The sequence below is a fragment of the Tribolium castaneum genome, chromosome 1 (assembly GCF_031307605.1).
Source record: "Tribolium castaneum strain GA2 chromosome 1, icTriCast1.1, whole genome shotgun sequence".
Taxonomy (NCBI): Eukaryota; Metazoa; Arthropoda; class Insecta; order Coleoptera; family Tenebrionidae; genus Tribolium; species Tribolium castaneum.
This window is the reverse complement of record NC_087394.1, coordinates 883042-897156: the sequence shown is the minus strand read 5'-3', so window position 1 is coordinate 897156 and position 14115 is coordinate 883042. Positions and strand designations below refer to the sequence as shown.

At 32.6% G+C, this 14115-nt stretch overlaps 2 protein-coding genes across 2 annotated transcripts; one reads left to right on the top strand and one right to left on the bottom strand.

Annotated features, from left to right (window-relative positions):
- Nucleotides 1–800: 800 nt before the first annotated feature.
- On the top strand, nt 801–2777 carry LOC661184 (uncharacterized protein). The gene is made up of 5 exons (XM_967362.5): nt 801–1062; nt 1115–1348; nt 1400–1684; nt 2234–2409; nt 2464–2777. The coding sequence occupies exons 1-5, from the start codon at nt 912–914 to the stop codon at nt 2608–2610; spliced, it is 993 nt and encodes a 330-aa protein (XP_972455.2). The 5' UTR covers nt 801–911; the 3' UTR covers nt 2611–2777.
- Nucleotides 2762–14085, bottom strand: Oseg2 (Outer segment 2). Its single transcript, XM_967412.4, has 13 exons — nt 13982–14085; nt 13667–13936; nt 12490–12942; nt 10491–11260; nt 10170–10444; nt 8109–8789; nt 7623–8054; nt 6853–7337; nt 5979–6276; nt 5051–5575; nt 3871–4172; nt 3374–3814; nt 2762–2995 (listed from the first exon to the last, which is right to left on the bottom strand). Exons 1-13 carry the CDS (start codon nt 14018–14020, stop codon nt 2762–2764), a joined length of 5205 nt encoding a protein of 1734 aa, XP_972505.1. The 5' UTR covers nt 14021–14085.
- Nucleotides 14086–14115: the final 30 nt, after the last annotated feature.

The following is a 14115-nucleotide window of genomic DNA, read 5'->3' as shown; positions in this document are numbered from 1 at the left end:
GTCGCCAATGAACTGTCTGGAACATTTTACGATGTAACACAAAAATAAAATTTACTAGGTTCGAACTGATAAAATTCATAAAATTACTAGATTTTTTATTTTATTTTACGATTTGTGCTCAAAAACGTGCTCAAGCACTGAAAAAAGTCAAAAACAGCACCATTTTTGCCCAAATTTGGCTATTTTTAGCATGACAAAGTTACAAAAAAAAAACAAAATGTGAAAAAGGCAAAAATATTTATTTGGGGATTTTTCGATTTATTCTACAAAGAATTTCGTAAGAGAATTAATATGTATTTTGACTTTATTTATAGTGATTTTTATGTCTGTTTTAGCAAAGTTCCATAAATTTTAAAAACGCGCTAAATAGAAGTTTGAAAATGATAAAAGTAAGGTCATCTCCGGCTTTTTTGGTAATTTTTTAGAAAACTCTTGTAAAAAAACAAATATTTTAACGCAAAAGTGAGCTTAAAGTCTTTTAGGACCGGTTTATAAAAGCGTCATTAATTTAATCTGCAATTAAATGCGTGATGATCAAATTCAACCAATCAACAAATTAAAATTTAACGAAGCTTTCTATGAAACCAAAGATTATAAAACTACGCTATTTCTAACAAAATTTTTGGGATTCTTCTTGACTTGGTTTTGCACAAAAACTACCTAAATCGAGTAAAAAGGCAAACAATTTATGATTTTTAGCCATATTATTTATAACTAAAATATTGCAAATGCAATTTTAGCCAATTTTTTCCAATCTTTAAAAATGGCGCAACCTTATTCACATCCAAATCGCCACGTCTCGTATCCCTAACCACCTCCACCACGAAATGTCAACTTGTTGTGATTAGCAATATTTGTGGTTATATTTACACTTTTTTCCTAAGTTCTACAAAAAATACAAACCGTGTTAAATGGCAGGCTTTACCGAATCGGCTTTTATCAAAAAACTAAACGATTTAAACAATTCCTCGCAAAGTATACAAACCTTATCGTTTTGGTTAATCCATCACAGAAAACATTACAGTACAGTAGTGAAATTATGGGGCAGAGAACTGATCAAAGGTACGAAAACATTTGATTTTAATTTTACAAATCCACACTGGAGATATTTCAGCCAAGGACAGCAAAAAACTAACATTTATGTACTTGGCAAATGATGTAATTCAAAACAGCCGCAAAAAGGGCCCCGAATATGGCCAGGAATTTGGGGCTCACTTGAAAAAGGCCTTCGAGCACATGTCGGACGCCGAGGAAAAAACCATAAGTAGTTTAGAACGTTTATTAACAATTTGGAGCGAGAGGGGGATTTACAATGAGACACAAATTAGCGATTTTAGGAGTGCGTTAAGTGAGGTTATCTGAGTGTTGGTGGTCCAGTGGGCTGTGAAAATTGTTTTAGAAAAAGAAGGGCCGCCTTTGAAAAAAGTCAAAACCGATGGAAAAGCACCCAAAGAGAAGAAAAAGTCTGAACATGAGGTTACAGTTGAAGTGGACGGAATGGTGGAAACGCATGTGCACTTAAGTCCACATACGCCAGCTGGGGATCCCCCTGAACCTGAAGAACTAATCAAGGCAATCCAAGATTTGGAGAATAATATTGCGTCCGCTGATGAAGGGGTGCGGCAACGCATTGCTCAATTGCCGCCTTCGGTCACCGAAATTTCCTCAATAGCTAGCTTGCAAGGTTGGTTTTGTGATTAAATTAAGTTGACAATACATCAAAATCTTTCGAAAACGTTAAGCACAATATTTTTTACTTTAAGTCAAAAACTCACTTATTTCAAGAGATTTTGCTAAAGGTGACTAAGAAATCAAGTTTTCAAATGGGAAATTATGTTGTTTTTGTTTTTTTTTTTGAATTGTTTGAAATACAAAAACTTTCATTTTTCGTCAAAACTACCCAAAAATATTCCACAAATTAATCCACGAAAATTCTAAGACAAAAATTTGAGAATCGGTGAATACTTTGTTTTTTCAATGAGTTAGCACGTTTTTTAAACGGTTCAAAAATGCACTAAATTGGCTGTAAAAAAACCAATTTCAGCTTTTTTGGAAAATTTTAGCACGATTTTTTAGCCAGAAACAAACAAAATTCATCACATCACGTCAAAAATGGCATTACTTTTGCGCTCCTTGTGCGTTCTTTGGCAACATTGTTTGTCAAAGTAGTAATTCAGTATTGTCAACTTAACTTCAGTCACTTTGATCAAAAATTTATATTTTTTAAAATCAGATAAAGAGCAAGCCGAAAAACTGAGTCAACAAGTGAACGAAGCTGTGACGTTGTTAAATGAGTACAACAGTCGTCTCGCCGTTGAAATGGAACATCGCAAAAAAGTTTCGTCAATGATTCGAGACTTTCTTCAGGTGCAGCAAGAACTGTTGGCTCAAGCCGAGCAAAATCTAGAGGTAAATAACAGTGTTTTGTTTTATTTTATTTATTTATTTATTTAAAATTTCTAGGAATATCAAGATAAACTAATCAAAGTCTATAGTGTTCGAAACGAATTAAAATCTCACATTCAGAATTTACCCGATCTGACGCAACTCCCGAATGTGACCGACGGTTTAGCTCCATTACCCTCAGCTGAACATTTATTTATGCCTTAAATTGTGATTGATTTTTCACACAACAGTGTTTAAGTGTCGACTGGCGTTATTAGCTAAATTTTAATTAGAGCATTTCAACTATGATGCATATTTATTCAAGCACAGGGTGCGCTAGTTGTAGTTGTGAAAACAATTTTTAAATAAATTTGATTTATTGACTTGTCCCACACCACTTGTTAATAAACGACAAAACATTCGAAACATTTGACTCGGGCGACATTTTCGCACCCATATTCAGTTTCGACCAAACGTCTTTATTTGCCTGAAAATTCGACTTGGCAAAGGTTACAATTTGTTTCCGGACTGGATATCCGGAAACAACACACGGTTGTTCCCCTGGTTGTAAACAACTCTCGTATAACTGTCTGTCGTCCAAAGGCAACGTCTGAAAAAAAATTAAGTAAATAGCTATTTATACAGGATGTATATTATTGATATTTAAATAATTAAAAAATTAATATTTTTTACAAGTAACCCCCCAAGAATCGGAATTACACAGAACCATAAACGACAAAAAGTAACCGAAAGAAAAATTCAAAAACAATGATAATGCAGTGATCTGCGAAAAGAAAACAGACAGACAGAAAACAGAGTGAGTTAAGTAAAAGCTGTTAATAAGATTAATTTTTTTAACATTTAAAGGTTAATAATAAACTTTTTCCGCCGCGCTTTATAGAAATTCGTATGTTTCTCCCTCATTTGCAAATGCAAGCTAGTAAAGACAATTAGGGAGCAAAAAAATATTTTTATTAGTGCTAAATACCTGTTCAATTCTTTGGTCCATGCTCACTGTCAGCACCCATTCACGTACATTATCATGCTCTCGTGGGTCTTCACTTAGATACAAACGTCCAGGAAGTGGAATATTTGATGGAAAATCAGTTTGAACTAAATCTGAATGATCCACAAGTTGTCCTTCACCTTCTTCGATCGCTTCACACAAATCTAAATAATGATTCAAAAAAACGAAAGCTTCCGACAATCGACCTTCCTCTTTCAAGTCTTTTCCTGCTTCGTAAAATGCTTTATCAGCCGGTATTATATCAGTGTAACGTAATAATGCGGTACTTATTTTAACACCGATTGGTTTTAATGATGGTACTTGTCTACAAGCTGTACGAAGTGCATAATAGTGACTAATTAGTAACAAATTTCTAAAATGAAGCTTTGTTTCCATGTTGGTATTAGCAGCTAAACCTTCATTCTACAAATTAAGTTAGTTATTTTTGGTGAATTTATTTGATTTAGGAACTACTCAACTATTTCAAATAGCATTTGTCTGAGTTGTTCCCAAACGGCAAAACTTCCAGGTCCTGAAATATCCGATAAAGCAAACATTTCCGAAGCAATGTGGTTATAAATGTTGAAATTTTGTGGCATTGCTGGAGCTCCATGTGTTGAATAAAGATTTAAAGCTTCTTTTACGAAACCATCTTTGAGTAATTTTGCAGCATATAAAGCTACATATTTGTGTAATATGGGGGCGCTGTGTGTTTTGGCTTTTTCAATACATCGGGCCCATTGGCCTTGTTCGGCAAGCAAATCTAAGGCGCCGATTATGTCTAAAATTATAGTAAATAAATACTTGAAAAAAAAGTCGCAATAGTTTGATAATTTATTATTATTTTGAGGAAATTATTCCAAAAAAAACCACTCAATTGAGAAGTTTGGCCAAAAAATGGAGAAATTCGCAAAATTTTGGATAAGATTAAAAGACGCTATTTTTACATATTTCTCTAATTTTTAAGCGAAACATTAGTTAAACAGAAAGATGTATTTAAAACAATGGATAAATTAGCAAAATTAGGAACCAAAACATTTTTTTGCTTGTTCCTTTAAATTCAGTTAATTTTTTCCCGAGAACTGGTAAATTAAAAAAAAGACAACAAAAATTGGTTTAATAAATTATGTAAAAATTTTTGACTAAACAAAGAAATACAACATCAGCAAGTTTAATAAATTTTGAGACTTTATAAAAATACTAATAAAGATTGTGGATTTTTTTGAAGATTTTGCGCTTTTTCAACTACAAACTAAACATAAATTTTAAAAGATGTTTAGCCTAAAATCAAAAAAATGCAGAAATTCGAAAAAATTGGTCATTTTCTTCGTTTTTGAATGAGTTTAAAAGGTGCTATTTTTATTTATTTCTCCGGTTTTTGTACTTTTTTTTAACGAAAAACTAATTAAAGTTAAAAGATGCGTGCAAAACATGAGAAATTATTAGGACCAAACTATTGTATTTTCACCTGTTTCTTTAATTTCACAGTTTTTTTTATGGAGAATTAAACTAATATTGCTCAAAATGCATTTAATTTTAGCTGAGTGAATAAACTTGAGAGTCGTTATTTAAAAAAAAATTGGTAAATTTTATTATTTTATATAAAATTTCGATAACACACGCAAAAGTAAGTTTAAAATTTGAAATTCTCGTACTCACCAACATCAGCAAGTTGTTCCACATCTCCCTTCTTCAATAACCGATCCTTGTATTTACTTTCCACATAACTCTCATAAGCCGGATCCAATTCTTTTGCAACTTTTCTCGCCTTATTCCACTCTTCGGCAACAATCAGAGTATCAATAGCTTCCTTCATCATATCCATACTAATATAAAGTTGTGCAGCTACACCATGTTCCCCAATTTCGCTCAAACGTGGTGACAAAACCTTAATTATATCAAGTGCTTCCGGACCAAACAAAAACTTATTAACCATATCGGCAGCCCTCAAAAGTGCCCTTTTAACTATTGAAGGTTCAGTAATAGTTGTATTGACTTGTAAAAGGCAATCAATTGCTTGTTTGTGTTGTCCAGCTAAGGCCCATTCATTTGCTTTGGATAAAAGTGTCTCAATATTAACATCAGACATTTTATTATGATGTGAATTGCTATATTCAGATTGTAAAGTTGGGTAAAGATGTGGGAGATAATCTTTACACACTCGTAAGGCATCAACCCACATATCTAAAAAATATTTTTGTTAAGTAGGTATACAGGATGTTCCGTCTAAACCCCACATTAGAAGTATTGAAAGTTCTAATAAAGATATTTATTTGAAAGTTGGTACTCTGCCATATTCTGTTGAGTTCAACTCAATGAAAATATTTCGAAAGAAATTTTGGGAGCTAATAGCCATTGTCCAGTTATATAATTGTGCAGAATCTCATTTAAGAAAGTGGTTAGGTTTGGAAGATATCAATTTTTAAATTTAAGTAAAGAGAAAAAAATTCCTCTAAAAAACCAAGTTTTAAAAATCTCTAATTCAGACATTAAACTAAATTCAAGAATGCCGTTTTGATATTTTCATTTAAAAATTTCAACCATTATTCCCAATACTTGTAATGTGGGGTTAAAAAATAAAAATCACCTGCACTTTTATATTTTTGTACGATTAATTCGGGCATTTGTGCTCGTAATAACAACACTTCAAACTCCTGAAATTGTTTATCGTGGAAACATTGAGCCGCTTGTGCTTGTAAAACTTCAGGAACTGAAGCAGGTTCGTAAGTTTCAGCAATACGTAGAGCATTGATCCAATTTTTTGAATGAATGTACATTAAAACTGCTTCTTTTGGTTTTTCGGCTAAGATAAATTCTGATTCGGCTTGATTGAATTTTCCGTCATCTTCTAGTGCCATTGCGTATTTGTAATGGACTTCAGTGACCTAGCAAATAATGTTGAAGATCGTGGTTTTAAAAGTTGTGGAGGATTTAGCCTTTTTAGGGGACAATTTTTGCCTGTTTTGCTCATTTTCCAGTATTTGTTTGTTGACAAATACATTCAAGTTTCGACCAAATAAAGCAAAAATGTGAATGATTTATATTAAAATGCTATATTTTCTTCTGTTTCTGTATAAGAAAGTATTGCAGGGCGTTTTTGGCGAAGGTCTAGAGACTTATTAAGTTATTAATTTAAGATCTCTTACCAAAATTTCCAGAAAAACCCAGGGAATAACGAATTTTTTTGCATCTAGAATCTTATTTAAATCGAGAAACCACAATTAGAGAGTTTTTCCTTAGAAAAGTGAATTGTTTTTTAACTTATACCATTGCTAGGTTTGCGTCGTTGCTATAACAATACCGACTTGCGTCGGTCGTAACTAAATTTGAAATCAGCTCAATAGAGTATTGTTTCTCAAAATAGGTCAAACAGTAACACAAAAAATAGTCAAAACAGCAAAAAATACATTTTTTTAGCCGCCCCCCCAAAACCCTCACCCCCCACACTCCAAACCCCTTACCTTACTAGGCAAATTCTTACACAATTGAAACGCAAAATCAAACTGATACGTTTCACACGCGTAATTAACACAAGCATCCAAAATTCCATACTTATTCAACAATTTAATGGCCGAATCAATCGGTAAAGTCCTCGCCCATAAAAATGCAACTTGACTTGCCGCCATTGATCCGCCATTTTGTTTAGCCACTCGATACGCTTCCTCCCATAAACCCAAACTTCGATACATATTCATTGCAGCTTTCCATTCGCTCACAGCCAAATAGTGAATCTCAGCAGCTCGGTATTTCCCCTGACTTTCCAATTGTTGACCCAAATGCAAATGGGTTGTTTGTAGTAAATCAGGGTGGTATTTTTCCACAAGTCGGACCATGTTATCGTATTGTTCGACTTTTTTATACATTGCGATTGCCAAATCCGGGGAATTTACCGAAATGTACAAACGTTCAGCGTCGCGAAATTTACCATTTTCCTCAAGTTGGGCCGCTTTTTTTGAAGAAGAAAACAGTAAATTATTTACTTATTTGTAATTCAATAAGTCCAGTCTACGAATGTCCAGTCAAATAAGCTTTAAATCACAAACAAAGTATTTTTTTGCTTTATAATCTTTATTTAAAACTTTTCTAGCTCTTACCGATTCTGAATAATCTTAAAAAAAACGCTTTTTCGTATTTTCAACCCTTTCACAGTAACTTATATCAACATTTTGATTTAAATGCTTATTTTACTGGAGTAAAATTGCTCATATGGAAATTGTGCTTTTGTACTTACCTTTTTTGATATACATATCGGCAACTTCATCCGGTTCCAGATATTGTGATGCTAAATTATGTGCTTTCTCCCAATGTCCGGCCTCATTATACATATCAACCGCCTCTTTATACATTCCAGACGAAACATAAAGTTTCTCAGCTGTTGCAAAATCACGATTTTTTGCAAAATAACCAGCAATAGTATCGTAATATTTTTTCACCGACTCTTGATCATCAATTACTCGAATTATATGAACGGCTTTTTTCCATTGTTTGGCTAAAACTGCCGTATCTAAAGCCTTCAAAGTGCGTCCAGCTTCAATAAAGTGACTTATGGCAGCATCTAATTGTTTACTTTCGACCAAACTATCGCCCCATTCTTCCTCCAAATCAACAACTTTGTCTGGACTTACCTCACGAGCTAAATCCACAGCTTTATTCCAAACTTTTCCTTTAATAATAATTGGTAATAAATAATTGATAAGACATCCACTTAATTGATTACCTTTACGGTAACATTCCATTGCAAGATCAATTTTGTCCAATCTTTCGTAAATTTCAGCTGCAGCTTCAAACATTTCATGTTTAACCAAATTTTTCAAAACCGTGGCTATTAAGGCATGATCTTTCAAAAGCACTTCATTTTTTAATACTAGTGACGGTACTCGTAATAATTTCCCTGACTTAATATACATATTTAAAGCTTGTTCAAACTTATTTTCCTTCTCTAGAACTTGTCCAACCTTTTCAAATTGCCCACTTTGCAAAAGAACAGACATATGTTCATCTTGTAATTGTTTCAACTTATCATAACCACGTTGTTCAGCTAAACGTAAAGCTTCATCCCACTTGTGTAATTTTTTGTACATATTTAAAGCATTTTCAATATCACCTTGTTCCAAAAAAATATTTTCGGCTGTTGTTAAATCACCGTTTAAGATTGATAAACGTGCCCAAATTTCCGGACTTTCTTCTTCATTTGTTGATTTTTCAATCGTTTCACGTAGGAAATGTGCAGTTGCTACATTACCTAAAGCTGCATTACAACGTTCGGCTAATTGTAAATTGTGTTCTTTTAAGGCAATTGTTGACAAGTTGTGCCACATTGCTGAAGCTTCCGGGGAATTACCCATTGATTCGAGGAAAAGAACGGCTCTTGCATAGTCATTATCGTGGATTGCTGTACCTAGAAGCGAACGAAGCGGGTGGTGGAACTGTATATGTTCTTTTTATTTTTTAACTCTTAAAATAAGAATGAAAATGAAGGTTATTTTGTCTAGCAAACCATATTTCGTCGTTTTTAGGTTGAATTCTAGTGAATTCTACGGTTCACTTTATGAATGATACTAGTTTCAAAATTTTATCGAGATTAGGATAGATTTTCGGTACCCGGAACATTTATCAGGCAATAACTCCGAAACTATTAGAAATAACCCTATGAAATGTATTATCGTTGGAAAGCTCTTTTAATTATATATCCTCTTTAAAAAAGACCATTGTTCCCCGACTAATAGTTTTCGCGAAAAGTGCAAATAAAACAAAAAATAGAATAGAAATAGAAGAGATTTAAAAAATTCATAATTAAAAAACGATTAAGAATTTGGCATTTTTTTTGACGCCAGTCGATTTCCCGGACCATTTTACATAGATTTACATCAAAACACTTCCACTTTATCAAATAGTTTTGCCGTCCTTGAGAAAAATATTGAAAAAATAGTGTTGCCATTTCATATTTAATTCTTCAACACAAAAAAATCATAACTCAAAAACTAAAAGTCGTAGAGCAAAGCGGTTCCTTCGATTGAATTCTACGGCTCACTGTACGAACTATACCACGATTTTCACAACGCTAGTTTACCCGAAAAAATATTTCAATTTTAAAAATGGTGGATGCGCCGGGTTATCCATTAAAAATTCATAACTCAAAAATTAAAAGTCATAGTGCGAAACGGTTTATTCCAGTGAATTCTGTAGTTCATTGTGCATATGATACCAAATTTTCACTAGATTTAAAGCTTTGAAATTTTTTGTACAAAATTTTAGTTTCAAGTGTTTTAAAACTCGCTTTTGCAAAGAAAAATTATCGGGCAATAACTTCGGAACTGTTATTGTTGGAAAGTTCTCTTAATTATCTATTTTTTTTAAAGATGATTGTCCTGCGACTAATTGTTTTCAAGATAATTGCTAACAAATAAAATAAAATAAAATATTGTTGATGACTAATGGGAATTGTTTCGTTTTCTCACAAACGTTTAAATTAAATTAAATTAAATTAACTTAAGAATAAAAAAAATGAACAAGGTATTTTGTTAAAATAGAAGGATTTTCTAAGGGGAAAGAAAAAACGGAGCGTAAAAAACTTTGAAGTTTTGCACTACGAGCCCTAACAACTAAATGTTTGGACGAATACTTTTTTGTAAAGAAAATGCGCATCAAGCTAGTGAATGTTGTTAGGACTCTAAAGATTGAGAAAATTAAAGAAAAGTCACAACATTAGTTGCGAATATTTCATCCAGAAATTATAAAAAATAAAAATTTGCGTGAATAATTGCAAAAAAATACTTACCAAACTCGACAAGTCCTTCATCCAATTCCAAATTATAAACATTATTCCCATCAATACAAACCGCTTCGGTTTTACCATTATTCCTCACAACATCGGTAACATCACCCTTAACACTCATTATTGTGGGATTTTCAGGCATTTCAATATTATACCAAATAGCTAAACTCGTATTGGCTTGAGCCACAGCTACATCACTACCTTCAACCCATTGAACAAAACTAACACCCGTAAAAATACACTGCTTGTTTTGAGTAGTTGTATCGACTAAAATTAATCTACGACAAACAATTAGCCACAAAAAAAAACAAATACAACACAAACCTCTGTTTCTTATCCCGAAACAACAATTTATGTCCGGTTTCATTCAACTCTAACCAATCAATTTTCGAATCGTGCGTCACTTGCATTATTAACACCCCATTCAATAAATCAACGATACAAATCGTCTTCAAATCCAACAAATAAGCTAATTTTTTATTATCACTTGTTGAAATGCGTTCGTTTAAACGTACACTAATTAAATGCGGATTTGCAAATTCGGTTCGCACCGAACACAAAACTTGATCATCTCCATATTCAATGAGTGTTAATTCACCAGCGTTAAAAACCAAACAAACGCTCGCATAATCAAAGTAGAATTTTTCATGTCGTCCTGAATTATTCCAAGGAACTTCACTTAATAAATTTCTTTGTAAATCGGCCACTAATAAAGTTTCATCAGTTCGAGCAACGAGATAAAAATCCTTGCCCATTATTTTCACATCTTCGATTTCACCACCGTGTTGTGATTTTATTATAATTCCGTTTTCGTTGCTTTTGATGCTTTCGAGTGGTTTTATAAGGACTTGGCTTGGACCAACGTATGTTATTTCAAATTTATCTTTCCAAACTGTTCGTTTTAAAACCGATTCAAATAGCATTACAACACCACATAAGCCACCACAAGTCATTCTTGAACCATCTTTTTTCCAAGCCAATGCACTAACAGAATATAAATTTTTTATTTCTTTGGATGGAGTTTCCTCCCAGATATTTCGGCGTGTATTCCAAATGTACAGTCTCAAGCGATTGAAACTACCCATAACAACGGCCTTTTCCACAAACAAATTTAATAGTTATTTATTATACAGGCTGTTCCGTCTAAACCCCACATTAGAAGTACTAGGAGTTCTAATAATGATAGTCATCTGAAAATTTTTTTACAACCCTAATTGACTTAAAGGCCACAAACTAAAAATATTTTTATTATACCCAGGGTGTATCAATTTATATATTTGTTAGATGGAATTCTAAGCAAAAAATATTTCGGAATAAAAAAGACCAACATTTGAAAAAATCCTATTTGAAAAAATTGAGTTATAATGTTATTAATTTTTCTAATTTTCGAGTGATTAAGGACATTTTTGTGGTAAAACCAAGTTTTTTAATAATAACTTGCTGAAAAAATACGAAATTATGTCGAATATGACGCAATTTTAGCTTATTTCTTTAATTTTTGATCAAAATTTTATTAAAAAAGCCATAAAATAAAACAAAAAAATTGGTCAAAAACACCGTTTTTCCCAGAAATTATTAAAAAAAATATTTACCTAATACGACACATTTTTAGCAAATTTAGTCAAGAATAAAGCGAAAAACTAGAAATTCGGACAATAAATCACCAAGTAAAGTCGAAAATTACATTATTTTTCGAATGTTTTTAGCAAATCTACGCTAAACTTGAAGTTGTCCACACTTGACTTTAAAATTTTTGGGTTTATTAACTTCTTTTCCAATTTTGGGAAACACCGGAGAAAAGATATAGGCTAAGAAAGTTACCGATTTTTTAAGTGACAGGTGCAAATCCAAAAATTTTCAAATAATCGTAAATAACTCGAAAACGGTTAAACTTAGCTATAGGGAAAATTAATAAAAACTGCCTTAGAATAATCCAACTGATCCAAAAATGCAGTGAAAAACATAACTTTTCATTTAAATAAGCAAATTGAAGCGATTTCTGGTATAACTGGAAGTGCCGTCATCTTGAAAATATTTTCATTGAGCAGGTAAACATCTTTATTAGAATTTAGAATATTCAATACATCCAATATGGGTTTTAGACGAAACAGCCTGTATACAAGACGATAAAGAGATTGTTTATCTATTTCACAAACAGATCACAATCTTTACCGTCGTGTATAAGACATTTTTTCCTAGAGCAGGATTTCACGTTTAAGAAAAAAAGTTTAAAGTGCAATTTTATCTACTCAAAAGAGTTGATTAAGAAACAGTTTAAGACCTGCTATAGAAAAAAAAAACGAATCAGTTCAATTTCAATTACCTGTCCACTTGGACTACAAGTCGCCACTGTAAACTCATGCTCACTCTCATCTTTACTATAATCGAAATTTTTCACCAACTTTCCATTATTATTATAAACCGAGACTCGTTTCTCACATCCAGCCACAAAAATATGTCCTTGTGCCCATGCTAAAGCACAAGGAGGCACCGAATAAAGGATAACACGACCTTGAGCCTCATCCTCTCCATAGTCACTTGTGACATAAAATCGAATTACGTTACCATCAACATGACCCGAAAGAAAACCAGTGCCTTTGGCATTCGAACATAGTGACACGACTAAACTATCAGATGCGAAAAGACTTTGCGATTTATTTGTTTTCGTTTGAAGTGCACGAACTTTACCATCAGCCAATCCGCAAATAATTGGCCCTGTTGCGAGCCAAAGAATGCAAATTACAGGCGAAGGTTGGGGAAATTTGTTGCAAATCGCCTGAAAGGGGCCAAAAAATTCATCGTTAAAATTGTAAACTTTCAAATGTTTGGTTTAGTTTCAAGTTATTTTAGAGGGAAACTCCATAAAATTGAGTGGTTTCAGCCAAAAAAACTAATTAGATTCACACAGTTTTTGGGCAAAATATATTCTTATCGCTTGTTTTTTATTTTTCAATTTATTAGCGACTCCTCGTCATTTCATATTTGATACATTTTTTTTATTTATTTATTTTTCCTAATTATATTTAGTGTTTTCTTTAAATTTACACTTAGATAATTCATTTCATAAAGAGATTTGTTCAAAACAAAGGTGAAAATCGCAAAAATGTCCTATTTTCCACAGTTTTTTTTCATACTAAGAGCACAATTCACAAAATAGGACATTATAAATTCGGAAAATTTATCCACAATTATACAAAAAATCGCAGTTTAATCAAAATGATGTTTAATCAAAATGTGTTATTTTCTACATTTCGCACTCTTTCAACGAAAAAGTAACCAATAAATTTTAAAAATAAAAAGTAATAACTAATTTAAAAAAAGACATTTTTGCGAAGAGTGGTTTGGAAAAAATTAATATTATTTAGTTGTTTTGAGTAATTTTAACTGCGATCGTCATTATTTTCGAATGTGTTGTTTGTTCAAGAACATCACGTATTATGAAAAATTAAATGTAAAGAGTTTTCAACAAATTAAAATTCAGGAACAAAAAAGACCTTCACCTTTTTCTCGCCCCATTTCTCCCCCAACTTATAAACATAGACAATACAATCACTTTGAGCCACCGCTAATTTAGTCGAATCAGGACTAAAAGCAATCCCTTTCACAACATACGACTTTTTCCCAGCCTCGGGATTCCCCGGTTTTGTCGAAAAACGATCCCTTTTCTCCCCTTTAGCGTCAAAAAGCAAAATCTGTCTATCAGACGTCGCCACCGCCAATTTCTGGTTATTGGGGGCCCAACACAAGCCCATAATTTTCGCCTCACCATCCTGAGACAGTAAATCAACAAATTGCCCAAAATTAAACAACTTTACCTGTGCTTCAAGCACTGTTTGGAGATATTTCAATTGCATTTAGCTTTTAACACTTTTAACAAAAAATTATTGCTTGTCGTTTTGTTGTTATTTATATCGTAACCATGGTAACGGAGGGATGATTTATGGGTAAC

Excerpts from the sequence above, each read along its gene's own strand:
- LOC661184 (XM_967362.5), top strand. The coding sequence starts at position 912 with ATGGCAGGCTTTACCGAATCGGCTTTTATCAAAAAACTAAACGATTTA. Across the intron at positions 1,349-1,399 it reads CGATTTTAGGAGTGCGTTAA|AAAAAGAAGGGCCGCCTTTG; the intron begins GTGAGGTTATCT and ends AAATTGTTTTAG. Across the intron at positions 1,685-2,233 it reads CTCAATAGCTAGCTTGCAAG|ATAAAGAGCAAGCCGAAAAA; the intron begins GTTGGTTTTGTG and ends TTTTAAAATCAG.
- Oseg2 (XM_967412.4), bottom strand. The coding sequence starts at position 14,020 with ATGCAATTGAAATATCTCCAAACAGTGCTTGAAGCACAG. Across the intron at positions 10,445-10,490 it reads TTTCGGGATAAGAAACAGAG|ATTAATTTTAGTCGATACAA; the intron begins GTTTGTGTTGTA and ends TGTTTGTCGTAG. Across the intron at positions 2,996-3,373 it reads TGGACCAAAGAATTGAACAG|ACGTTGCCTTTGGACGACAG; the intron begins GTATTTAGCACT and ends ATTTTTTTTCAG.